The sequence below is a fragment of the Symphodus melops genome, assembly GCF_947650265.1.
Source record: "Symphodus melops genome assembly, chromosome: 8".
Classification (NCBI taxonomy): domain Eukaryota; kingdom Metazoa; phylum Chordata; class Actinopteri; order Labriformes; family Labridae; genus Symphodus; species Symphodus melops.
In genome coordinates, this window is record NC_136698.1 from 1,604,838 (window position 1) to 1,630,409 (window position 25,572).

The following is a 25,572-nucleotide window of genomic DNA, read 5'->3' on the forward strand; positions in this document are numbered from 1 at the left end:
ACAACATCACAGGCAGAAAAAGATGAAAGAGCTTTTATTCAATGAAAACTTGAGCAGTTAAATGCAGATTAATAATACTGGACAGAGTTAGCATAGATACAGAGAGAAAAAACAAATGCGTCCAATTTCTAACAACACACAGAGCCAAAACGTTTGCATAGAGAGACGTCTCCCCAGGGAGAGAGGTCCGTGTCTTTGGGGACTTTTAAAGGGAGCTCCAGGAACATAAAATACATGTCAACATAAATCTTCTTCAAACAGAGTCCATAATCATCCCTCTGGTGATCCATATGGACCGAGCTATGGACCATGTTAGATAAATTAAAAGTTCTGTACAATGAGAAGTCAGACAGGAGCATGGCAGGGCGGTGACGTAGCCACAGAGCGGGGAGGTTGGTATCAGACATGAAGCCATGCATGGGGGTCGGATCTCTGCCCGCCGCTGAACCATCACAGCCCAAACCTGCTGATTGTGTCCTGATGAAGGGCTCTGTGGTGGTTCAGGTGAGAGGCTGAGCGCTCAGTGATAGCCCTTGTGAGTAGCGTGCGGCTGTGTTTCATTACTTGTTCATGCTTCTCTCATTTCTCTCATCCTCCGGCGCTGCGATCACAAACAGTGTCATTAAGTTTGTCTGAAACACCGACCGCGCAGCACCTCCTCTCCTATTGGCTCGAGCTGAATTCTCCTTCCTACGTCCTACTGCACTCTCATCTCAGCTGGTTCAAAACTGACTCGGGGTCTGGCTGAAGTCAGGTACAAAAAAAAAAGTGTATTGTTGCGTTCACACTCAGGAGTTTTCAGGAGTGTGAAAGCATTGCTGATAATAATTTGGTGCAGTAAAGTTCAAAGGATGATAATGCTTCTGCAGAGCTCATAGATAATGACATCATGTCTTGGGGTCGGCGGTGGACTGAACCCCCCCCCCCCTCCAAACCCTTTTCAGATTTCTGCCTCTTGGTTTTTTTTCTCATCACTGTAACTTTTGCTGCCTTGCTAAAGTGCCCATGACGGATGAAGCCAGGTCTTTGACATACAGCAATACTTCAGGTTGCTCTTTGTAAGGCATCTTGAGGTAACACTTGTTATGAATTGGCGCTTTACAAATAAAGATTGATTAATTGATTGATCCCTCATGGTGCACACCTTACAGACCATTCTCTGGCTTACAATGTGGCAACAGTGATGACGAGTTGATTGTGTTGGGAATACAAAAAACGGCGTGAATGAAGTGGCCTCGCTGTAAGAGCAGCGTGGTAAACTTCGGCCTACGTTGAGGTTTTGTTGCTGAAGAAACTTTGATTGTTTTCACTGTGCTTTGAAGTGAGGAGAGCAGACACAAGTCTAACATGTTCAGTCACTGTCAGCACATAGATTCCTCCTTTTTTTTTGTACTCATTTTAAACCCATGAAGAATGTGCAAACGTCAAATTAATCCCAAATATAAACCAGGATCATCATCATGTTAACAAATCTGCAGAGGACGCCTTCCAGCTGGGCTGAACGCTTACACAGACGACGTGTCCTACATCAGTGATCCTACTGTCCTCTCTGATCCTCGTCTGTCATGTCACATAAAAAGGAGGAAGAGAATGAGTTGAAGTAGATCTCCTAATGAAACGCAGCGCACACGTTTACCGAGTGACAAACACACCTGAGCAGCTGTGCAGGTGACATCCAGGGAGCTCTGAGAGGAATATTATCTCCCTCTCTCCCCTGCTCGCTCGCCCGCCTGCTCGCTCCTTCTCCTCGTGTCTCTTCGAAGGTAACACAGAATTATTTAGAGCCCTTTTTGTCTGAAGTGTTGGATGATTTCTCCGTGCAGTTTGGTGAACAGTTTCATCCAGTTTGTGCTCTCCCGGGAGGAAGAGGAGCCCGTGACATGAAGTTCAGCCCGCTTTAAAAGACTCTGAGAAACAGTTTTTTTTTTTTGTTTGGATCCATTTCATGAGCAGTGGTCCGAGCCAAATGAGTGACTTCCTCCTGTGAGTCGTTTTCCCTTAAAGCGCCACGGTTCCAGTTGTCGAGAAAAGCAGTCTCTTACGTGTGTTAAACATCAGATGTAATTATACACCACAAAGCACAACATTTAAGGCACATACATGATTTGTTTTTTTGCTACATGTGCCCGCTGCTCCCTTTTTCAGTCCATAGTTTTAAAGTCATCCACCAGTTTTACCTGAGTTTTCCTCTCCCTTAAATCCTTTCTTTTACTGAAGACCAAAACACAGGACGAGAGAACCTGATGAGCTTCAGACGTCATTTCAAACAGAAACCCGTACCCGTGTGTACGCCGTTCATATGTCTGCTGTTTTCAGATCATGACTCTCTTTGCTTAAGATGCTGATGTTTCCAAAAGTAGCCCGACTGATTGATTGGCCAACAGAGGGCGCTAAATGGCTTACAACAAGCATCATCTTTGTGGTCATTCGACATCTTTTCCAAAAATGTTTGATAACAGCATCTAAGAGAATAAAGTAAAGTGTACATCTGTATCTATCTACTGTGTCTCTACAGATAGAGGAAAAGATGTCTAATATATCGGTCTCTGATCCCCCCTTATTGAAGCTCATCTCCAGTTTACTCTTCATGTGTTTCAGCCTTCAGCTCGTGATTGTTTTATAGCTTTTTATTTTCAGTCCATGAGATGATTTTTTTTTTTTTGCTCTGCTGTTTCTCCAACATGGTGCCTTTAAATCTCACATTTTTAGCACATGCTTGTCCTTCCAGTTATAAATGGACGGCACCTCCCTGTGCTGCACAGCTCCAGGCACAGTTTGTTTTGCAGTTAAGCGCCCTCTTGTGGACGTGAGGATTAGCTGCGCTTTGCTGCCACCTGCTGCCTCAGCTTCTCCCTCCTCTTCTTCTCCACCAACCTGGAAAAAAACAAAAACTATCTGTTTGTATCTGAAGGATTTTAAAAACTAGGTTATTTGGTATTCGATTCTTTTGCTCTACAGTCCGTCACCTGCGGTTTCGAGCCTCCACCAGCTCGCTCAGCTGATCCTGAGCTGATCTGAGCTCCTCCAGACTCTGCTGGTAGCTCAGATCTCCGGAGCCCGACCTCTCCAGGAGGGACACCTGGTTCGTCAGCTCGCTGGTCCGATCCCGCAGCCGCTGGATGGACATGTACAGGTTCTCATCGTCCTCCTCCTGCAGCCAGAGTGACGGCCGAACAGCACGGCAAGAGTCAGTCAACCAAAGGAAGCAGGAAGACACAAAACCAGTTAGAGAATGTGCAGAACGTCTTAAAGCCACGGCTACTATTCAATCCTGTATGAACTAAACAAAACTGCAATAACACAGTGATAATGGTGTCAATAAGAGACATGATACTGTTATTTCCACCGAGACAAATTCCCTGTATGTGTAATTGTACTTGGCAATAAAAAATGATGACACCCAGCTGGAGGTAAGAGAAAGAGAGAAGGACACCTTTGCATTCACGATCTCGATGTGGACCAGCAGCGAGGCTAACTCCAGCTCTTCACTGTAGCTGTTCTTCAGAGGGACGCTCCGATAGCCTGGACACGACACACAACATGCATGAAAACATCCGCAGCCAACAAGATCAACGAAGCTGCAGGCATTTAGAAAGGTTCATGAACAAAACGCGTCACACAAGACGTCACGAATAACTGCGACTCGTTTTATAATCTGGAGTTTGAGAATGTGTTAAGACCTTTAAAACCCTTCTTCCTGCTTTCAGGATGCAGCATGTTTACGTGTCCAGAATCTCACTGAATCATCAGCACAGTCAGGAGGAATCGGCTTCAAATAAACTGTCAGAAACTCATTAAAAAACAACGGGCCCAACACGGAACCGAGAGGAACCCCACATGTGACCTTCAGCAGTTCTGACTGTTCTCAACAGTGTTCATACTTATTGTAAAAGTAACTGGCACTCCTTTTTTTAAAGTTTTATCGTCAACAGTTTTTGGTCTTTAAAGTTATTTTACATGACTCAGTTCATCATTATGTTTGGGGGGTTTTTCTGCTAACTGGCAGGTTTTACCTTTAAAGTCTGGATTTTGAGACGATTCATTGATGTGTTTCAGTCTTTTGACTTGTGTGTGATACATGCAGGTATCTTTGTGTTTCAAACACTTTGATTCTGTGACTCACCTGTTCGCAGCAGGCGGACCGGGTAGGTGGCCTGTGCTAAGAAGTTTGGATCGCTGAACATGTCCTCCTCGTAGACGGTGAAGCGCAGGAAGGAGAAGTTGGGGTTGTGGATGTCGAACACGAACTGCCTCTGCACCCACACAGGGTTCAGACCGTTATCAGCTGAGAGGACGAGGAGGGAGAGGAGGTGAGAGACAGGACAGATGTTCATCCAGGCGTTCGTGTGTTATGCTGCTGCGTCGTCTTCTTACCTACAACGTCCGTCTTACACTTGCAGCTGTCGTAGTCGGCTCCACAGATCTCCAACTCCACGAAGGGACAGACGATGCTGCGGCCGTTCTTGGGCAGATGTCGAGCTCCCAGCACCTGTAGAGGTAAACTTTACATTAAACACAACTCTCTGAGGACGACTGGTTCTGGTTTCGTTCTAGGTGTGATTATCCCGACCTGTAACTGGATGGTGATCGGCTCCACTTGTAAGGTGTCTTTGTCGAACGGGTCAAAGGCGTCGTCTCTCATGACGTCCGGCTGGGGAACGTAGCCGCTGCTGCCTCCGAGCATGAACAAGGCCTGGTTCAGCTGCATGGGTTTATCTGGACACCAACACACAGTTTATCCTCACTCTGTCACTTTTATGAATGTGCATCTTCATCATCAGCACTTTCCCCTCATACATCTTGAATATTATGACGACTCTGACCTGGGGTCTGGAAGTTGAGTGCGACCAGCTGGGAGCCACACAGCCACATGGGCAGGGGGTCGTAGTTGGACGAGTCCAGTCTCTGTCCTCGGGGGTAAACTCTGGAGAGCTGCCTCCGGTTGTACTGCAGGAAACGTTTGCCTCTGCTGCGCGTCGCAAACTTCTCAGCCTTCGTCTCTGGGAAAGAAGACATGTCCCGATAACATGCCCTCTCCGTGCCGATCTCTGGAACAGCAGGAAGAACCAAAATATTACACTAATCGATGTACGCAGGAAGTGGAGAAGAGAGCTTTGGAGTCCTTACTGTCTTCATTGAAGGGGACTGGTCTGCAGTAGACCACCAGCTCAGACAGCTCCACCGCGATCTTCTTCCTCCTCTCCATTTGTTTCTCCTCTTGCATCTGATGGCGTAAATATCAGGGTCACAAAAATACAAATCCAAGGCACTCAAACTTCTACACACTCCCTCTCTCTGCTCCATGTCTGTTTTTAAGAGACATAAATGAACAGTATCTTTTACATCTTCGTTCACATGGGACATGAGAAACATCAGACCTTTGAATTTGATGGGACCAGCGCTGCACTCTAGAGTTTAACTAACCATAAACTGGTCTAAACAATCATGTTGCACAGCTGTTTTCTGAAGTATCCATTTTTGCCAGGAAGTAGAATGTTTTGATTTGGTAAAAATTCAGCTGATTCAACTATATTCAGCTTTAATGAGGCTTCTTGTACTAACCCGAGCGTCAGCGTTCTGTGTCGCCTCTCTGATCTTGCTAACCCACATGGTTAAGTCCTCCTGACTGTCGGCCGCCACGTCCAGCATCTGGACCGGGTGAGAGGAGAGCTGCTGGGAGTGGATCGTGAACACGTAGGGCCGGGAGTTTTTCCCATCTTTGTGCACCACTGGACGATGAAGACAGAGGAAGGAAGAGATGAAAAGCAAAGCAAAGTTTTATGTGAGAAAGCCTTAAAGGTCACATATTCTCCTCCTCTTCATCATGTGTGCAGTGTGTTGTTGTAAATCCACTCTGATCCTGTGTTTGATCATATCTATAAACCCCTCTATTTCAGCCCTGCTCAGAACAGGCTGTTTCTGTGCCTGTAGCTTTAAATATGTAAATGAGCTGTGTCTGGCCACGCCCCCTCTCTGGAAGGGCTCGGGTGTACTCGCTGCTTTCTGGCTCCATGTCCTATTGTTTACGGTGAGAAGGCAGACTCAGAGGGCAGAACAAACACCTAGCTGTGGGAGTGTCACCCACCTGGGGGAGGGGCTACTGCCCTTTGTGATGTCATGAAGGGAACATCTCCAAATGGCCTGTTTGAGCACACATTTTCTGAAAAGTAACATAACTTTTCCTGGAGTTGCTCGATGCTACAGTCATCCTTTAACACTTCTGTATTTCTATATCTGCAGCTGTTTGATGATAGGAGCAGTAAAATAATCTTGAACCTTAAAGCCTTCCTTTAATCTTGAACCAGATGCACAAGCATAAAAAAAAATAATAATTTGGTAATAAAATCTGATACAACTACATGTGACTCATCACCTCTGATTGGCGCAGAAACCAGTTTGTTAGGGGACTTACCTACATGACAGGTGGGCACATCGATGAAGCCCTTTAGAAACGTCCCCAGAGGACTGTTCTCCGTGGACTGACACAGAAAAACAAAGGTGATTAAATATGATTGGAAAAGTAGGTTGATCGTTGGGCATTGTGCTAAAAAAACATGAATCATCAGAACTCACTACTTCATCCGGTTCTTTGGTGGGAGAACTGGGAACCTCCTCCACGTAGTTTGCAGGAAACCACAGCTGCTTCTTTCCTCCGTAATCACCTCTCCACCTAAAGACAACAGATTCTCACATCATGATGGTTTGTCTAAAACAAGGTTGTTAAAGTATGGTGTCCCTCAAGGCAGCTGCTTAGGGCCACTCAGTTTTATATATGTATTAATCACATGACGCTTCTGTAACATAAAGCCAATGACCTCACTGTAACTCCACTGGTTTGCTGTAAACGCTTGGTTCATTGTTTGTAGTGTTGCTTTATTACAATCTAAACTTCATACATAGACAGTCTGGTGCATCGACTCACCAGCCGCCCTCCTGCTTGTCCACGTTGAGGATGAGCGCCTGTTTGGGGAAGCAGAGCTCGTCTTCCCTCTGAGCTCGATAGTCATACAGAGCTTTGACCGTACACTGAAACACAGAGCGGCAGGGACAACGATCAGGCTTCAGATACGACCGCCCAGACGAGCCAAAGGCAGAGCTGCAAATACGAGTCATCACTCCCTGTTTTATTGTTTTCTTCCCACTGTTACCCTTAAGCTGAAAGCTGAAACCAATCCCAGCAGGCGTTGGGCGAGAGGCCTGGTACAGACCAGTCACACCTACAGGTCATGTAGAGTCACCAGTGAACATAAGGAGCATGTGTTTGGACAGTGGGAGGAAACCGGAGTACCAGGAGAGAACCATCGCATACAAAAACAACATTTATTATTTTCACTTCCCAAGTTTTTTGCCTTATATTTATTATTTACTTATGTTTAATAAAAGTCTTTGTTGTTGCTGCTGTTGTTTTTCATAATGCCCATCTTTGCACAGTATCTGTCTGTAAATCTTTTATTTTTATCCTTTATATTTTTAAAATCTCTCCACAGTTAGTTCACACCGTGGCTCAGAGAGAAACCTTTTTTTTCAGTTCTTCTGTATGTTCAGCACATGTTGAAAAACGGACAATAAAAGACGACTTTGACCTTGACCACACATTTCAAACTCCACACAGAGACGCTCCTGTCTGACGGGGATTTAAACCAGGAACCTTTTTTGCTTTGAGCCAACAAGCACTAAACCCCCCAACCACCATGCAGCCCTTGTTCCCCTTAACTAATAACCTCTTCAAGTTTCCTCCATTAAAACAAAAGCTCAACTTGACTCTTGACTTGACTGGGATCAGATCACTCTACTTGTAACGCTGCAGGATGCGTACACTCGACTGATTTTTATAAAGACAAACTCCATCCATATCATCTCTAAAAGTTGTCACTGAATATGCAAATATTACTGAATATTTTGAGAATGAGAAACTCAGAAGTGTCGGCTGACTCACCCGTGCTGACGGCATCTTATTGGCCTCCACGTAGAAATGAGGCGTGCGGACCTCGTACAGCGCCCCGTAGTCCAGCTCCTGAAAAACATCAGCACATGACGGACTGCTGTGTTTGACCAGAGCGTGCGGCGTTACTGTGACATATTCTCTGAACTGTTCTACGAAGAATTCTTAACCTGCTGCATAAAAAGAGCAACTTTATTTTTGTGATAAACAAATTCACCCAAATGTAAAAATGTCCAACTCCGTGGACCAGTTCATTAAAAGTTATTAACAACAGATGCAACCTGGAACCAGTCAGCTGGACCTGGCTCTGTTTGACTCCTCACCGTGGTGCCCATCCGGTCCAGCGTGTCCTCGTTGATGGGGTAGCGGAGCCTCATCTTGCGGTACAGCGGATGTTTCTCGTAGTAGTTCACGAGGTCGACCAGACTCTCAAACTCGGCTGAACTTCCCAGCATGAAGAGACGGCCCTCCTGCTGAATCCGACAGTGTTTGATTTTCCCCTCCGCCCTGCACAAAGTCAAAGGACGAGGAGGGGCGAGTCAGCCACAGAGAGGAGAGGTGATTGTTGGGCTTTTCGTGTTTCGGGTTTTTCTACCTGAAGGAGATGGCGAAGGAGTTGTGTTCGCTGCGTTTCCGCACCAGGAAAGCTCCGTCTCTGGGAACGCGCATCAGCATGTGTTCAGCCTGAACCCGGGACAGACTGGAGTGGAACCACCTGGAATTCATCACATTGGACAGTGAGTCATCGCCGCTCGTTTTCTCTCACTCTATTCAGTTGTGTGCGTCACGGGTGGCTCACTCTCTGCTCTCGTGCGCGTTGGGCTGAGGCACGGGGCTGCCCAGCCTCATCTCGAACTCGTTGCAGCGCAGAGGCGTCTCTCTGTAGTGGCAGATGAGCCGGTAGAGGCTTTCAAACACCAGGTTGTCTGTCAGGTAGAAGCGGGTGGAGCCAGACTCCTGACGCGAGTGGATCCTGCAGTGCTGGACTCGACCGGAGCGCCTGGAGGAGAAACAGGAGAAACCTTTCATCACAGTCAGCACTCGCCGTACCGTGGACTCACCTGAGACCTCCTGCTGAGACGCTTCCCCTGGTGTGACGCTCTTTGTACTTTGTGTCTGCAGCTTTAAGCTCGTGTGGTTAAACACTGAACTCTTCTCCCCCTCTGATGCCCGTTTTTTCCCAGCTTCTTATTGCAGGCGGGTCTGTGACTGTTTTAACGTCTAACTTTTAAAAACACAGAGATAATTTCACGTGCTTTAATCTCATCGGCCTTTTGACCCGCAGGAGCCGTTAATCTACAGATCGATTCCAGATGGTGGAGTCCGTTTTTTTTTTTAAAGCCAGCCCAGAAGGACACGAGCACATCCCTCCTCTTTCAGGGTCGTGACACCGGCTCTCTGCTCGTTTTAGAATCCATTTGAAGATTTTACTGATTCCTGTTAAAGCTCCCCAGCTACATATCGGAGCTTTTAGTACCTCGGCGAGAGAGCTCCTGTGATCACTCTGAACACCGGACACTTTCTGTGAGGGCTCTTAAACACCGGTCTACCCCGAGGAGGAGATCCCGTCAACTGGGTCAATAATGTCGATTAAATCCTTTCATAAGACAAGTCATCATTTCAGCTCTGACTTGTGCGTGTTAAAAGTCCGTCATATAATTTGATATTTAAATTGTTTTGCTTATAATTTAATTTTTTTATGTATTTTTTCTTTTATTCTGGCGGTCCTTGTGAAGCACAATGTGTTCCTGCAGGGGGCTCCAGAGTCTCATCACCAGTTGTTAACAACTTCTTTGTGCTTTAAGGCTACAGATGAGGTTTAGCTATCATGCTAACGGTCACTGCTGAGGTGTAGACGGATGTCCTGATTGGATAAATACGGATGGCTCCCGTGGCGTTACCCACCAGAACGAGAGGGTGTAGTCTCCCACAAACGTCTCGCTCTCCCTGACCAGGAAGGTGCCGTCTTTGGCTCCGCCCTCGCAGTACTCCTGCAGGAGCTTCTCAGCCACCTGTCGACCGTCACGGCCTCCGCCCAGCTTCCCGTGGAACCAGCGCTCCGCACAGTGCTGCTCGTTGTTGTTGCACTCCTGTTTAATAACCGAGAGGAAAAAACAGCATCAGCATCTTAACCAGAGGTTTTGTTTTTATGTTTTTTAACTTAAAATCTTCGCTCCACCTCTTTGCCTTCATCGTCCTCCTCTTCGTCGGCCGTCTGGTAGTGAGACGTCTCCTCGGAATAGTAAATCTTATTACTGGTCAGGACAAAATAGTGAGGAGTCCATGTCTGTGAAGGACACAAACACACTTAACTCCATGTCCCACGTCTCTCAATAAGTGACAGGAAACAGTGGAGCGTCACGCACGTGGTCGATGGGGTCCTCCAGGTAAAGGATGCCGTTCTTCAGGGAGTTGCTGATGTCGTTTTCGGAGTAGCTGGCTGACGTCACCTCTTCGTAAAGCGTGCCTTCCACCAGCTTCTTGTGCTGCCACACAAAGGGAAAAAAATACAGCTGCAAGATCTCTCAGATAAAAACTTATTCAAGTTCATCAGGGTTATTTTGGTTGGATTTTTTGAAAGAGAGAGAGAGAGAGAGACAGAGAGAGAGACAGAGAGAGAGAGAGAGACAGAGAGAGAGAGAGAGAGAGGATTTTATGGAGATAAGTTGATATTCACAAAAAAAGGCGAGTCACGTAACGGTTTATCAAGAGGCTCAAAGTAAGACAGTGGGCGAGACAGCATTTCCAGCGTGGAGGCCGCCACCGATGGGACTCTAAAGCGTCCTGCAGGAACAGACGGGGGACGACACTCCAGCTTTGTCCGTTAATATTAAATCAAACACAATCTGTCATCACGACTTTATCTGTAAATAGTTGTTTTCTCCTGACACATCGTCTGCACGCTGTTTTTTAATCATGCTCATCATGACCTCTGGGTCAGGTGACCTCTGGGTCAGGTGACCTCTGAGAAACAGACGGTGAGCTCAGTGGGCTCATTAGCTGGTTAAGATAAAAACAAGATAATAACAGTGTTACAGCAGCAAAGCAGGAGAGAGAGATATCAGTGCAAAAAATATATAAAAATACAAGTGTAGAAAAAATATGCGTTAAAACAATAATTAAAGAGCCAGTAAAATATGCGTCAAAAAGGAACAGTTAAAATGCCAGTGGTTAAATAAAGGTTTCAGAACATAAATAAAAATAATAAACAGCCTCTCGTGTTCTCTGTCTTATCGTGTTGGATCCAAACTGAGGTGCTGGTCGAGCATCTGTCCCCGTCCTTAAAGGGGACAGATCTGCTGTGTGAGTGACACAGGCCACATTCTGCCCGCCTACCTTGATGAGGATCTTTCTGCGGAGCTGGTAGGGTGACGGAAGCTCCTCCGCGTTGTTATCGACGGGCTTGGTGAGCAGCAGGTCTCCGAACACTTTCTTAAAGTGCGTGGCCATGTTCCTCTGCTGGACCACGCTGCAGTGGTCCTCGATGGACAGGATCACAGGGTAGCTGCAGGGACAGGACGCAGCTGAAGCTCTTCTCTAAACATCTTTTTAACGCATGAGGAGCGTCAGTGAGTGGGAGCCCACTTACTCGGACGTGACGAAGGCGTGTTCTTTGATGGTGTGCAGCACATCCAGGAATTTAATCTTCGAGGTTAAGGTGTGGCCGTGGTAGATGATTGGCAGGTCGTCAGGTCCGTCCCAGCAGTCCACTGCAAACAGACACAAATCAAATGAAGTCTTTGGATTGATCACTATCGGCTCCAGTATAAAGAGTCTTAGTGAGTTTGTAAATAAATGCACCATGGTGCACACTCAGCATACGATATGGGGATAATAAGGATTTGATAGTTACGCTCGATGCAGCGGCAGCCCATCCTCAGGCAGCGGGCGTACGCTTCCAGAGACGACTCACTGGAAAACTGGTCACCTGTCAGGTAGCTGAGACAACAAAGGAAGAAACGTGAAGATGTTTGAAGGTGAGAGGAACAGAAGAGCTGCTGTGAGGAATAAAACGTCGTCTCTAAGAGGAGAAACGGCGAGCTCAGGAGGGCGGAGACTTTAACTGATTCATCCGTTTGTGGAATGAAGACAAAATAAAAAATGTTGGATTATTTTTTATTATCGTTGATAAAAACGAGAGATTCAAGATGAAACTGCTTTTTCCCCGCTTTCAAGAAATACGACTCATTGAAAACCAGTGGCGAGCGTTGACCTACGTGTTGTGTGAGGACGAGATCCAGTACTGAGAAAGCGGTTTCTTCATGTCATCGGCAACGACAGGAGACAGTCGAGGGTCACACACTGAATTCTCTTTGGAGAAGAGGAAGGTCAGGAACTAGAAATATAAAGCAACAAGGTGAGGCTGTGAGGTGGGGGAACATCTCCAGTGTCTGTGTGTGTGTGTGTGTGTGTGTGTGTGTGTGTGTGTGTGTGTGTGTGTGTGTTTTAAATACTTCACCTCGTCGAGCTGCAGCGGGGGCTCAGGCTGCACGCCGCCCCTCATGTAGCCCATGAGGAACTCTCGGACACGCCCCAGGTCACACGCCCAGGAGTCCTGAGGAGAAGATCACGTGATCAGAGCACAGATGTACAGAGCAGGTTTCACCCCGACATGCAGTCAGTGTGTACCTTCTGGTCCATCTGTAGAAACTTCTGGAAGTCGTAGAGGGAGATCTGACAGAGCTCTGGTCGGTCGACGTTCCTACAAACACGACACATTTCAAGATGTCAGAGAGCGGGAGAGACAGAGGAAGGAAAAATGTGTCCAAATGAAAGACAAACTAATGTCTAAAAAAAGTGAAAAACAACTTTCCAGAAGCATGATCCATCCTAAAAAAAAGGAGGTGCAGAGGAGGAGGGATGGGAGAGAGGGGGGGGGGGGTGAGGAATAGGAGGAGGTGAGGGTGGAGGGACTCACCGGAGAGGGAAGGAGAGCTCCAGCTGCTCAATAATCTGAGGAACAAAAAGGGGGAGGAGCCATGTGACAGCCAGGTGGGAGGAGCCATGTGAAGCATAAAAAGTAAAAGGGGGGGGGGAAAGTGAACGTGAGGTCAGAGGTCATCCGAGCTCCAATTCAGTGCGAAGGTGCTCAACTTTAAATCTTTTTGTTTTTGATGGTTTGTAACCATCAAAAATTTGCTCCCAAAACAAAACGAGACACGACACATCAAGACAAGGCAAGGCATGATACATGTGTGTGTGTGTGTGTGTGTGTGTGTGTGTGTGTGTGTGTGTGTGTGTGTATGTGTGTGTGTGTTTGCCACTCACACTCTTCTGCGCGTCAAACATCAGAGTTCTGTAGAGTTGTGCAAAGTTGGGGTAGGACAGGTCGCTCCTGGCCTCCACCTCCTGTTTGAAGACAGACCGGATGGTGAGTCACAAACCTCTGCTGCGCTCGGGTCCGAACATCCAGGAGAGAACGCTCGAAGAGATAAAACACACACACACACACACACACACTGACCTGCAGCTTGTCTTTGAGAAAGCGCATGTTGGGGACTCTGAAGTTGATCTGAGGCAGCAACGTTTTCACATCCTTCACTGTGATGCTGAAAAAGAAACACGAGATGGCGCTGTATGGTTAAAAAAAGAAAAGAGAATGTGTGCTCAAACAGGCCATTTGGAAATGTTCCCTTCATGACATCACAAAGGGCAGTAGCCCCTCCCCCAGGTGGGTGACACCACCTTGCCCTCTGAGTCTGTCTTCTCACCGTAAACAACAGGACATGGAGCGAGACAGAGGGGGGGTTAAGTGTCTTTCTCAAAAACACACCTGGGGATCAAACCTCCGACATTCTTAAGATTAAGAGAGAAACAACCACTGATCCACAGCACCCCCCTCTCTGATTTAATCCAGATCAGGTAATCTGGCTCTCTTCAGTCACAGTTTGTTTAAAACAACTGGAAAGAATAAACTTTATCCAGATACTTTTTTTTTTATTTTTTTTAAAACGCCTCAATCTGGAAGACCAGTCATCGAAATGGAAGTTGATACTTTGTCCACAGGGGGCGCCAAAATACACAAAACATCTCAATAGCTACTTCCAAATTCTTTTCTTTTTTTTCACAGCTCTAATGTCCACCTTTTTCACTTTGAAAATGTAGTGATTCACAAAGTCACGAGCACAAGATGAAAGCTCAAAAATGTTCAGTTTGACCGGCTTCTGTTTTGCTCCTGATATCGACTGAATCCAGCCGTCTGCTGGGATCACAATCATCCTGATTCTTTTTCTCAAAGTTATCCTGATCCTGCTGAAAAGTTCTGACCAGTACAAACTATTGTCAGGTTTCAGACCGATGATTACCAACTAGATTATCTGATTTAAACTGTTTTCTTGATCCTCTTTGTAGGTTTGCTTCTAAACGAACCCACCCAGGTTTAATGTTTGAAACAGCACACAAGCTTCTCCTGCCTCCACTTGTGCATCTCTTCCTTTCTTCCAGGAAAAACAGCACATGGATAATCACTTTCACTGAGTGACAAAACACATGCAAACTGTCGGAGAGAGGACGAGGAAGGAAGCAGGTAGAAAGAGAAAAGAAATCCAGGTCAGCGCTTTGATTTAACGTTGATCTTTCGGGGTCAATGACCGCTGTTAGCGCCCGCTGTGATCGTCTCTCCGCCCTCTTCCCCTCCGTCTGGCTACTGTAACTGTTACTATTTTCACAGGAGACAGGAAGCTGCCCTCTCCCAGCCCAACGCATCACTTCCTGCTGCTTATCAGGCGATGGCAGGCTGTTTGTCCTGGAGCGGCTTCCACCCAAACAGAAGCCTGGACGTATTAATGCCCGCGTGACAGCGAGGACACACAGTGTGTGTGCGTGTGATACGTGGAGGCGGGCCGTGGAGGTTAAGGTCAGGGCAGATCCCTGACGGAGCCGTCACACGCTCTTTGATGACATCTGGATTTAGTTTCACCTCAACGCTTCACCTGCTGTGAGCGAACGCTACGATTGGCTGTTGACGTGTTTGGAGCGGTTGACCCACCTGCCCTCGTGGCTCCTGTCCATAAGTTCAAACTGTTTCCTGAGCCACCTGCACACACACACACACACACACACACACACACGGACAGAGAAACAGAAGAGGAGGAGACACAGTTAAAAAAAAAAATGGATGAAGAGCGGAAATCAAAACTAATAAATCACACGCTCCAAACGTGGGAAAGAAAGAAATGCTAATCCTTCAAAGGATGTGAAATGAAAGCATCTCGTCCCCGCTGTCTTTATAAAAGATTAACAAACTATTCTGTGATTGTCATTGTTTCTTTTATTGTGCTTTATTTCTCATTCAAAACAAACCTCTAAGACAACTTCAACTTTATTCTCGATTTTGCCAAAAATACTGGATATCATAGTGTTGCAGTCAAGACCACACGAACCGAGACCATAAATATCAACGAAAAATCCCAACGTCCAAGACGAGGCCGAGGAAAAAAAATGCCTTTGATTCAGAGACGAGACCAAGACCTTTAAAAGATGGTCTCGAGACCGGTGTCAAGACCAAGACCGTAATACAACACGAGGACGTCGTACAGGAAATCATCTGACCCGAGGTGACGAGATCCAAATAATACGACAAAAAAATAACGTGCAAAACCACAGATGTGCATGGACTTGGAACAAACAAAAAAAGTGTTCTTTCAAAAACTTTTTTAAAGGTTATTTTTTGGGGGCTTTATTCGATTTTTAACCCATGCAGAGCTGGCTAAACACTGACCACATGGTGACCTGTGTGAGCATCCACTCTAGAGAGGAGGGGGCGGAGCCAAACAGCTCTCTGTGATGATTAGAGTTTAGACTGCAGTACTCATTTTAAACACTAGGGGGCGGAGTCACATGTTGCTCCTTTAAGTTTCAGCCTCAGTTGTTCACACAGACGTGAAAAAGCGACTTCTTCCCCGAGTAACTCGCCTGCTGACGGCTGAGATTCACTTCAGGAAACTCTGGACAACTTCCCAAGCTGTAAACCGAAGAGTTTGACACTTCCTCGAAATGTTTCATCGAGTAAACGATGGGCTTTCATAATAATTAAGATAAAGCTGTGTGGACTCCACCGACGCCTTGAATCAACATGAAGACAGATAAGAGCTTTTACAGTCAGCGCTACACGTGACAGGATGTCAGATATCTACTGTCAGGGTAGGAAGCTTTAGAAAAGGTAAAAGGTGATGGCTGTAGTAACTGTGGGCGAGTCTGCGCTCACAGTCTGAACTGAGGCCTGACTGTACTCCTCACAAACAGGGAAAAGGAATCCTGTTCATCTGATGAATCTACTCTTTAAACTGTTTACGCCACGCTCATAAACAGACAAAATTAGCTTTTTCATTTCCTCGGGCCAGTCCCAAACACCGAGCGCTCCTCTCCACATCCTCACAGCCTCTCTGTGTTCGCCTGCTCACAGCACGCACGCCGCACATTTCATCTGGAGTAAACACTTCGAACCCAAAACAAATATTTGCCTTCTCCTCCGACCAGAAGCTAACCCTTTAACGGCCAGATTTATTCTCCCAGTGAGGCAAGCAGGAGGCGGGAGCCACTTTGTCCAAGGACGTGATGCTGCAGGAGCTGGGGATCGAACCCTCAACCTGCCACTTTAAAGGAAGGAAAACCCAGCTCTCCTACATGTTTTTAAATTTAAGAAGTAGCGACGTCATTTGCAATGGATTGTGGGATGTGTGGTTCTTTGAGCCTTGTTTTGGAGCTGAATCAAACGCTTTGTAGCCACACGGAGATGTAGCTGGTTGTCATGGTTACAGGCTTTAATATCTTGATATGAGGGTTTTTGTGAAATGTCAGTGGAGGATTTAAGGGGAAAATGTGCTGCTAAAGTGGGAGGTCACTGTCGAGCTGCTGTTTTGGATTCATGACTTAAACTGGTGAATAAATCACACACACACTCTCACACACACACACACACACACACACACACACACACACACCTGTCAGTCTGCTGGGGAGCGGGCGCCCACTGAGTGTCGATCATGAGCCAGTTGAGACCAGAGATCCACATGTTGACCTCCTCCTCACTGAAGGCTGCACACACAGAGAGACACACACACACACACACACACACACACACACACACACACACAGAGACACACACACACACACACACACACACACGCACACACACACACACACACACACACACACACACACACAAGAGGAAGAACACACGTTTGACTCCCGATCCTGCAAGCAGCTTCACACAGTGGAATGATCAGGAGTTATCTTTGTGACCTTTAACCTCTTCGCACACTGACCCGCCACGCTGAGCGTCCTGAGGCGAAACTCCACACCGTACAGCACGATGAAGCAGTGGGCGGAGTCCAGTTTACGGGCCTCCTCCGGGTAGCGCTCGAAATCACGGGAGCCCTTCCCCAACCGCAGCTCCCGGATCTCTCGTATGTCGACTGAGAGCGGGAGGAGGGAGGAGGGAGGGAGACAAGGAGAGAGAGAGGGAGGGAGGGAGGGAGGAAGGAAGGAAGGAAGGATAATGTTGCATGAACACAAATATGCACGGGCGTAAATCACAGTTTGGCACGTTGTAGATTTCCCTGACAATTACACAGAAATCTGCTGCCGGAAAGCTCGACAAATGTTCTGTGTGCTCGCTGCGTGTGTGTGTGTGTATGTGTGTGTGTGTGTGTGTGTGTGTGTGTGTGTTCAGAGAGCCCACAGACACACAAACATTTCAGCTGTCGGTGGCAGGATGCTTGAAAAGCCTCCAGAGGTTTTTCTGGAACCAACCAGCGCTCGAACAAGCGATCTCTTCTTCTCACATTTGCTTGAATGATAAACGGTGGCTCAAGCTGGTTTAGTTCTCTGACCAGTGTTTACACCACAGGTCACACCTACACGTTCACACACTCATGGTAATGGTTGTTATGGACGTACGTCGGACATGTTGCTGCAGGAGCTGGGGATCGAACCCCCGACGTTTTTTTGCTTCTCTCGCAGAAATGTCGCTTTAGCAACAGCTGGATTTCTTCAAAGTGCAAAACTTTAATAACATTTCAAATCTGCACTCCTGGAGCGCCGGGAGCAGAGAGGTCAGTCAGTGTGAGCGTCCCAGGTACGAAGGCTGCTGTCGTTCAAGCGGGCGGCCCCGGGTTCAAATCCGACTCCTGCACGTCGTCCCTCACTTCCTCTCTCCCTGATTTCTCGCTCTATCCACTGCCCCTCTCTCCATGATAACAACCTGCACTTCTCTGCAGAGTCACAGTTTGTTGCACCAACAGCGACAGACCACAGACGATGAGGTCAACTCCGGACTCTGCCGTCGACACACCCACAGAGAGAAAATAACCCGACTTATTGACACAGCAGATGTCTTGTGCAAACACATATAAACATGCTTGATGGACGCCAAACACAGGTCCTCTATAAGACACACACACACACACACACACACTTATTGAAAGTGACTCGTTCAACCACAGAGAAAGTTTGGTCAAATGCAAACACACACACACACAGAGAGAGATTTTTTTCCACCTTCTCCATGGAGGCTGTTATCTGTCCAACAGGTGGACACCAGAGGACAGAGTTCAGTCCGTCTCCGCTCTTCATCGGGCCAAAGCAAAGGTTATAAATAAATCTGGATCGAAGCGAAATGTGGTTTGGATCTGAGCGAGAGGAGATGACAGGGAGCACGTTTTGGCTCCGGATTAATGGAGAGGCCGATTCTCCTCAGATGGAAGCGTGTCTCGGGGGGGGGGGGGGTCTTACCCACAGATGACCTCTGCTCTCAACATCCTGAAACTTAAAGTGGACTGATGGCTGACTGCTCACTGTGTACACTGTGTCCATAAAGCTCTTCAGTCATTTACAGTAGGAGTTGACTCATTTTCCTCCCATGCTATTAATACAAACATGGCAGAAGCCCGGATTTGTTTTCCTCTGCTCTTTCCCTTTATTACTTCCTGCCATTAAGTCTGGACGTTGGACAATGAGAGCAAACACATGCTCAGCTCTGCTCGCTGGACGTCACACTGTGACTGCTTTAACACACACACACACACACACACACACACACACACAGACTGATAGATAAGGAGCACATCCACAGCTCCACTCCTGGCGCTGCGGCCTCAGATCCCGGTCCAGGCCGTAAACACCGCGCTCTTTTCTTTGAGAGAAAACTAAACCGGTGTAAACTGTGATGGACGGAGAGGGACAACTGGAGACACATCCGAGTGTCCCACACTTTCAACAGTCTCACAGGAATGCAGCAGAAGAAGAGAACACACTTTGACGCGTTCCCTTAAAAGCATCGTAAGAGAAGCTCCCGAGCTAACCGACGCTCCTCAGAGTTCCTGAACGCACCGCGAGCTGTGTGCACCGCTGACCTGAAACCACCAGCCGTTGATAATTGCAGTGCAGCTCTCAGTGAAACAAAGTGTTCCTGGTACAGCTGCTGCTGACATCACCGCTGAGAGCAGATGGCAGAAGTCTCCATGGTGATTATAAAACTCAAGGGAGCAAACAACTACAGACAGCGGCGAATAAGACGCCACACTGCACGCCACACAGTCTGATCTGAATCTGAAGAAGGTCTGACAGAAAGGATCCTGAACAAAGGTTCAAGCTGCAGACGCTGACACTTAAAGACTGAATGCAAAAGTGTTCAAACTCATCAGCAGCAGCTGAATTAACAGAAAACACACGGTGACATATAAACCTCAAACGCCTCACTGTACTCAGTAACACAAATGACTTGAGCGAGTGTCGGTGTGTCGACATACAGGCAGAAGAAAGAGCGACGACAGGATCAGAACAAGCTAACGTGTTGAACAGTGATGCTGCAGACAGCTGCACTGTATGTAGAACAGCATGGAGATAAATCAACTCAAATAATTCAATCTGCTCGTTTGTTTTCACGTCGACTTCACAGTTTGGATCCATAAAAGCCTGAGAGGGAACAAGGACTGCAAAGCCGAGCCACATGATCACAGATTTGTACTTCAGGAACTCGATGGAGGATCCAGATCCTGGAGTTCAAACTCTGCCACGCTCATGTTTCTTTAAATGAGAGGTTTTCTTTAACCACGCCGTGGTTTACTCAAAGCTTCCTTATTGGTGCAAACCTTAACCTTAAACTCTCAGGCATCCCACGCCTCGTTTGGGATCCGTGCCCGAGATTCCTGCAGAAGATGCCGGAGTTTTTGTTTTCCTGCAACCAGCCAGTCCTTCAATCAGAGACAGGAAGGGAGACACTCCCTGATAACCCCACACTTCCTGTGCCGCAGGATTTAATACCTACACTGTTCTGCAAAGCTCTCATCTCAAACACACACACACTGATCTCAAGTGTGTGTGTGTGTGTGTGTGTGTGTGTGTGTGTGTGTGTGTGTGTGCTGGAGGAGAAACTTCATTTCAAAACAAACATTGGAAAAAAAAGTATCATGCAACAAAAACAAAGGAAGGAAAGGCAGGAGAGACGGGGGGGGGCGGGGGGGGGGGGGGGGTGGAGCGGAGGGGTCATTTCGATAAATGTGAGCGAGATTTCTTCGAACAAAAAGGATCAGATGAATGACCTCCAAACTCCAAAAAAGAAAGTGAAAGAAAACAGAGAAAGTGAAGCTGAGGGGGGGGTGAGGGGAAAAGTGAAAAAGGAGAAGCATGTTAAGGTGGGTGCGTGGGGGGGATTGGAAGAGAACAGCTGGAGGAGGGAAAAGGAGAAGAGAGACTGGAGGAGGAGGAGGAGGAGGAGGGGGAGGAGAGAAAGCGGGGAGCTGAGAGATAGAGCTGTGGGAGATGGAGTGAAGGAGAGAGCTGCTGAGTTCTTGGAATGTGCTGCCTGCTCCGTCCGGTGGGAGGCTGTTTGCAGAGGGCCGTTCGAGGCTTATGAAAGTGTTTGTGTGAAAGACGAGTTTTTCTTCAGCGTGTGGGATTCTGCAGATCGGGTCTGAGTGAGCGGTGCTGGAGTTCACCCTCAGACTCACACACACACACACACACACACACACACACACACGGCGTTTATGATTATGGATAAATAATTAACCCCGAGCGAGAAACAACTCCTACATGTGTGCAGCGGCCATTACTCCCTCAGCCAGCGTAGAAGGACTGAGAGGGAGTGACAGGAAAACTCCTCCACCTTTAACAACATGTTTATAAAGAAGCAAACCTCTGCACACTGTTTGAACACAGAGCGCTGGAACATATAGACACACTTCAAAAGTTCAGGAATCATCCACAGAGACAGAAACGCTCTGCAGACATCCAAACAGCTCGCACTTCAAAATACTCAAATGTGCTGCACAAAGAAATGAACTCGAAATACAGAAGTAGAATTTCTGCAATTTCAAAAAAAAAAAAATCAGTGTGCAGCCCTGGAAAATAGACTCAGAGTGTCCCCCCCCCCTCGCTAAAATAAAATAAAAATACAAATAAATATCACCTTATAAAAACACAATGCAGCCCCTAACATGACAGGAGGAGAAAAAAGATTAAAAGCAAAGTTTGTCTTTTGCAGAAGAGAAACAACGAGAACGTCTCCTAACAAGACGCGAGAGAGCGAGTGTGACGTGCACCAGAGTGTTCCCTCCCTCTACATCACGAGCTTCCGAATGAGTACGGCAGCAAAGATCAAAACTACGCCGCAGATTCAAACACAAGAAGTGTCTGCAACCACCACGTCTGAAGAACACAGACTGGACTCCTGATGTTTTTCACGTGGAGCTGAAGTTTTCACTCAGGTGTTCCTGCCAGCCTCAAAGGATTTTTTTTCCAGGTGAAGCCCGAGCGAGCTGACGTCAGAACCCAGCAGGACAGAAGCAGGAGAGTTCACCTGAAGTTTATCCCCCGTGATCGCTGCACTGACAGGACCGCTGGGATCCGGATTAAACTGCATTTCTCCACATGCTTCGAGCTGTCGTCCAGCGCTGTCTCTGTCTTTCATGTTTGCATGTTTAAAATCCAGCAAACACAATCTGACGTCTCAGTGAACATATTTCTATCTCTTTGTGTAGGAGATGATCTTTGTTCACTGCACAGCAGCATAAAGACGGAGACTTAGAAGAACACATGGCAGACAGAAGGAAACCCTATCGTGCCGTTTGTGAATGAGTTCTCGTGCTGCTCACAGACACTGTTACAAATCCTCCCCCAGGCCTCAGAATCCAGGACGCACACAAAAGACTCCCTCCACACCCAGACAGGCTGAGCTGGGCTCCAACAGGCCGCATGCAAACACTGCAGCACTTCACTCTCTGCTACAAAGCAGGCAGTCAGTCAGTCAGTCAGTCAGACAAACAGTCAGACAGTCAGACAGTCAGTCAGTCAGACAGAGAGACAGTCAGTCAGACAGACAGTCAGTCAGACAGTCAGTCAGTCAGACAGAGAGACAGTCAGTCAGACAGTCAGTCAGACAGTCAGTCAGGCAGTCAGTCAGACAGACAGTCAGGCAGTCAGTCAGACAGTCAGACAGACAGTCAGACAGTCAGTCAGTCAGTCAGTCAGACAGACAGACAGACAGACAGTCAGACAGACAGTCAGTCAGTCAGTCAGACAGACAGACAGACAGTCAGACAGTCAGTCAGACAGACAGACAGACAGTCAGTCAGACAGACAGTCAGTCAGTCAGACAGTCAGGCAGTCAGTCAGACAGTCAGACAGTCAGTCAGACAGACAGACAGACAGACAGACAGACAGACAGTCAGACAGACAGACAGACAGTCAGTGAGTCAGACAGTCAGACAGTCAGTCAGGCAGTCAGGCAGTCAGTCAGTGAGTCAGACAGTCAGACAGTTAGACAGTCAGACAGACAGTCAGACAGACAGACAGACAGTCAGTCAGTCAGACAGTCAGACAGTCAGACAGTCAGTCAGTCAGACAGTCAGTCAGACAGTCAGACAGTCAGTCAGTCAGACAGTCAGACAGTCAGACAGACAGTCAGTCAGACAGTCAGACAGTCAGTCAGACAGTCAGTCAGTCAGACAGTCAGACAGACAGACAGACAGACAGACAGACAGACAGTCAGTCAGACAGTCAGTCAGTGAGTCAGTCAGACAGTCAGACAGACAGACAGACAGACAGACAGACAGACAGTCAGTCAGTCAGACAGACAGACAGACAGTCAGACAGACAGTCAGACAGACAGTCAGACAGACAGTCAGAAAGTCAGTCAGACAGTCAGTCAGACAGACAGACAGACAGACAGACAGACAGACAGACAGACAGACAGTCAGACAGTCAGTCAGACAGTCAGACAATCAGACAGACAGTCAGTCAGACAGACAGTCAGACAGTCAGACAGTCAGTCAGTCAGACAGACAGACAGTCAGACAGTCAGACAGTCAGTCAGTCAGACAGACAGTCAGACAGTCAGACAGACAGACAGACAGTCAGTCAGTGAGTCAGTCAGACAATCAGACAGACAGTCAGTCAGACAATCAGACAGACAGTCAGACAGACAGACAGACAGACAGTCAGACAGACAGACAGACAGACAGACAGACAGTCAAACAGACAGTCAGTCAGTCAGCCTGCTTCACTGTCCGGAGAGTTACAGAGAGTCTGACACTCAGAGGTCAAAGGTCATGATGCGTCTCTGCTGATGAGTCCTGGACAGCAGGGACCCTGGGTCTTCTTACAGCTGAAGGGGGGTCCCAGAGTCTTCATCAGCCTGCTTGGCTGCAGGCGGCGTCAGGGCCACAGCAAGAACTCAATCATGACGCCATTTCTAAATCAGCACAAGCACTGGTGTGTGCGCTCTGTGACCTGGAGAGGTTCTTCATGTTGATGCACATCAGGAAGAGAGAGAGAGACAAACCCTGATCCAGATCCAGGAGTCTCTCTGCAACGACTTCACAACACAACACACAGTCTAATACAGATCATACAGAAGCTGAGTGCGCATACACACACACACACACACACACACACACACACACACACACACACACACACACACAGGGTGGCTGGTGTTCTGTATTTGTCAGCATGCTGTCACATACTTCAGACTCAGCTGTCTTCTCATACAGCAGATCTGACCCACATTCACTCACACTCATTTTCTCCCTCTTCAGGATCCTGAGATCACAAACATCTAGTTAGTGTCTTCAGTCACTCGGATGTATTCTGTGTTTGAGCAGCACGTCTGTCGTCTGTTTCACTTCTGGATGGATGGATGGATTTAGTCTCTTTTAGATTCATTGGTGTGTCTGCAGCAGCAGAGCCTTCATATCCGTGTCGGTGGTCGTTGTGCGTCCCCGCGTCACCTCCAGCTTGATTTGTATCTCTGGTAATGTCTCTTACTGAGGTCGTGATTGTTCCCATGTGCTCGGGGTCAGTCGGGGTCTCTCTCTCTCAGAACTTTCTATTTGGTCATTGGATGTCTTTGAATTATTGTCTCGTGTCTTTTCGTGGCACTTTTACAACCTCTTCTCGTCATTGTTCCATGAAGCAGGATTGTCGAGTGCTGCTGCTCTTAGCTTTTTATTTCACTCTGCAAATTAAAGAGCCAGACGCTGAGGAACTTCCTGCCACCTCAGATCCACTGACAACCCTCTGCACAGACAGTATATATGTGCTCCTCATAAGCACACCATGCAACACTAAGAAGATGCTTTAGTTCTCATCGGACACGTTGTATTAAAGTTTATTTGAATGTATTGTGGCCTCACTTTGATATGCAGCTGTGGCAGACTGTTCGCTGACCCAGGACTTCCCTGTACCTCCAAACAGAAATGTAAACTGTGTGTTTAAAGCACGTCATGCAGATCTGTACTCACCCTCTCCTTCCATCTTGTCCGGGTTTCGGCTCCACACTATCTGCCGCATGTCCTGCCTGATCTGGAAGGTTCTCCTCTCGGGCTTCTGAGACTTCTTCTGATAGAAGACGGTCATCACCGTCCCCATCTCCAGGCTGTGGAGGATGCGGGGACCGGCCTCTGTCCAGTCCAGCATCCTGGAGGCTGTGACGGGACCAGCAGCCACCGAGGCACCAGCACCAGTGGAGTCTTCAGCACAGCCATTGAACCTGGCTGCACACATCTTCACTGCATAGCTCCGAGGACACCTGGAGGGAATCACAAACTGAATGCACCAGTAATCCAACCTGTCCAAAGCAGAGGAGAGCTTCAACTGTGCCGCTCTTGGCAAGTTCCGTTTTTAAGACCCAGTGTGATCAAAACAAATCCACATTAAAAGAAGAGCTGAAGACCAATCTCAGAGCTGGAACACTGAAAGATCTGAGATGTGGATTATCCTCGGGTCCTCCGGAGGGGGGGGGGGGTAGATCTCTGTGTTATCCTTTCCAGATGCTTCTGGCAGCACACCAGCGAAATCCACCAGGACTGAGCTCTCATCACCGCTGGACTCAGATTTCCACCCTCCTGTTAGTCCACGACAGCAGAGGCAGAACAGCCCGGCTTCAAATCCGGCTCGGACGACTCTCTCTCTGCAAGCTTCAGGAGAAATAAAAACGCCCCAGTTATGTAATGACAATTTGGACTATTAGTACCAACCCGAGGTGTGCGCAGCAGGGTGGCGGAGATGAGGGCAGGGAGATCTGTGGCGGATTCGCGGAGACGGTGGCGCACGGAGAACCGGCGAGAACCGTGTGCGCTCCCATCCGCCGAACCATTCTGCTCCCCGGTCACACACTCCTCCTCCCT

General features: G+C 47.6%; 1 protein-coding gene across 2 annotated transcripts; it reads right to left on the reverse strand.

Moving 5' to 3' along the window:
• Nucleotides 1–18: 18 nt before the first annotated feature.
• On the reverse strand, nt 19–25,288 carry LOC306828625 (1-phosphatidylinositol 4,5-bisphosphate phosphodiesterase gamma-1-like). 2 transcript variants are annotated; one of them, XM_079351151.1, is made up of 32 exons: nt 24,688–25,288; nt 17,209–17,358; nt 16,885–16,978; nt 14,931–14,978; nt 13,407–13,491; nt 13,211–13,291; nt 12,861–12,895; nt 12,572–12,644; nt 12,402–12,497; nt 12,160–12,278; nt 11,796–11,881; nt 11,532–11,652; nt 11,279–11,447; nt 10,309–10,428; nt 10,122–10,229; nt 9,848–10,032; nt 8,742–8,942; nt 8,538–8,657; nt 8,266–8,449; nt 7,937–8,014; nt 6,923–7,026; nt 6,574–6,670; nt 6,413–6,479; nt 5,563–5,729; nt 5,128–5,224; nt 4,824–5,048; nt 4,571–4,716; nt 4,375–4,489; nt 4,124–4,285; nt 3,434–3,522; nt 2,967–3,151; nt 19–2,874 (listed from the first exon to the last, which is right to left on the reverse strand). In XM_079351151.1, exons 1-32 carry the CDS (start codon nt 24,947–24,949, stop codon nt 2,814–2,816), a joined length of 3,930 nt encoding a protein of 1,309 aa, XP_079207277.1. In that variant the 5' UTR covers nt 24,950–25,288; the 3' UTR covers nt 19–2,813. The 2 variants fall into 2 exon arrangements, with proteins under 2 accessions (XP_079207277.1, XP_079207278.1); XM_079351152.1 differs by lacking the exons at nt 12,861–12,895; nt 13,407–13,491; nt 14,931–14,978; ... (1 more) ...; nt 17,209–17,358; nt 24,688–25,288 and having other exon boundaries at nt 13,211–13,289.
• Between the last annotated feature and the right edge of the window lie 284 nt (nt 25,289–25,572).

Excerpts from the sequence above, each read along its gene's own strand:
- LOC306828625 (XM_079351151.1), bottom strand. The coding sequence starts at position 24,949 with ATGTGTGCAGCCAGGTTCAATGGCTGTGCTGAAGACTCCACTGGTGCT. Across the intron at positions 13,492-14,930 it reads GACAGGAGCCACGAGGGCAG|CATCACAGTGAAGGATGTGA; the intron begins GTGGGTCAACCG and ends TTTCTTTTTCAG. Across the intron at positions 10,230-10,308 it reads TGGAGGACCCCATCGACCAC|ACATGGACTCCTCACTATTT; the intron begins GTGCGTGACGCT and ends TGTCCTTCACAG.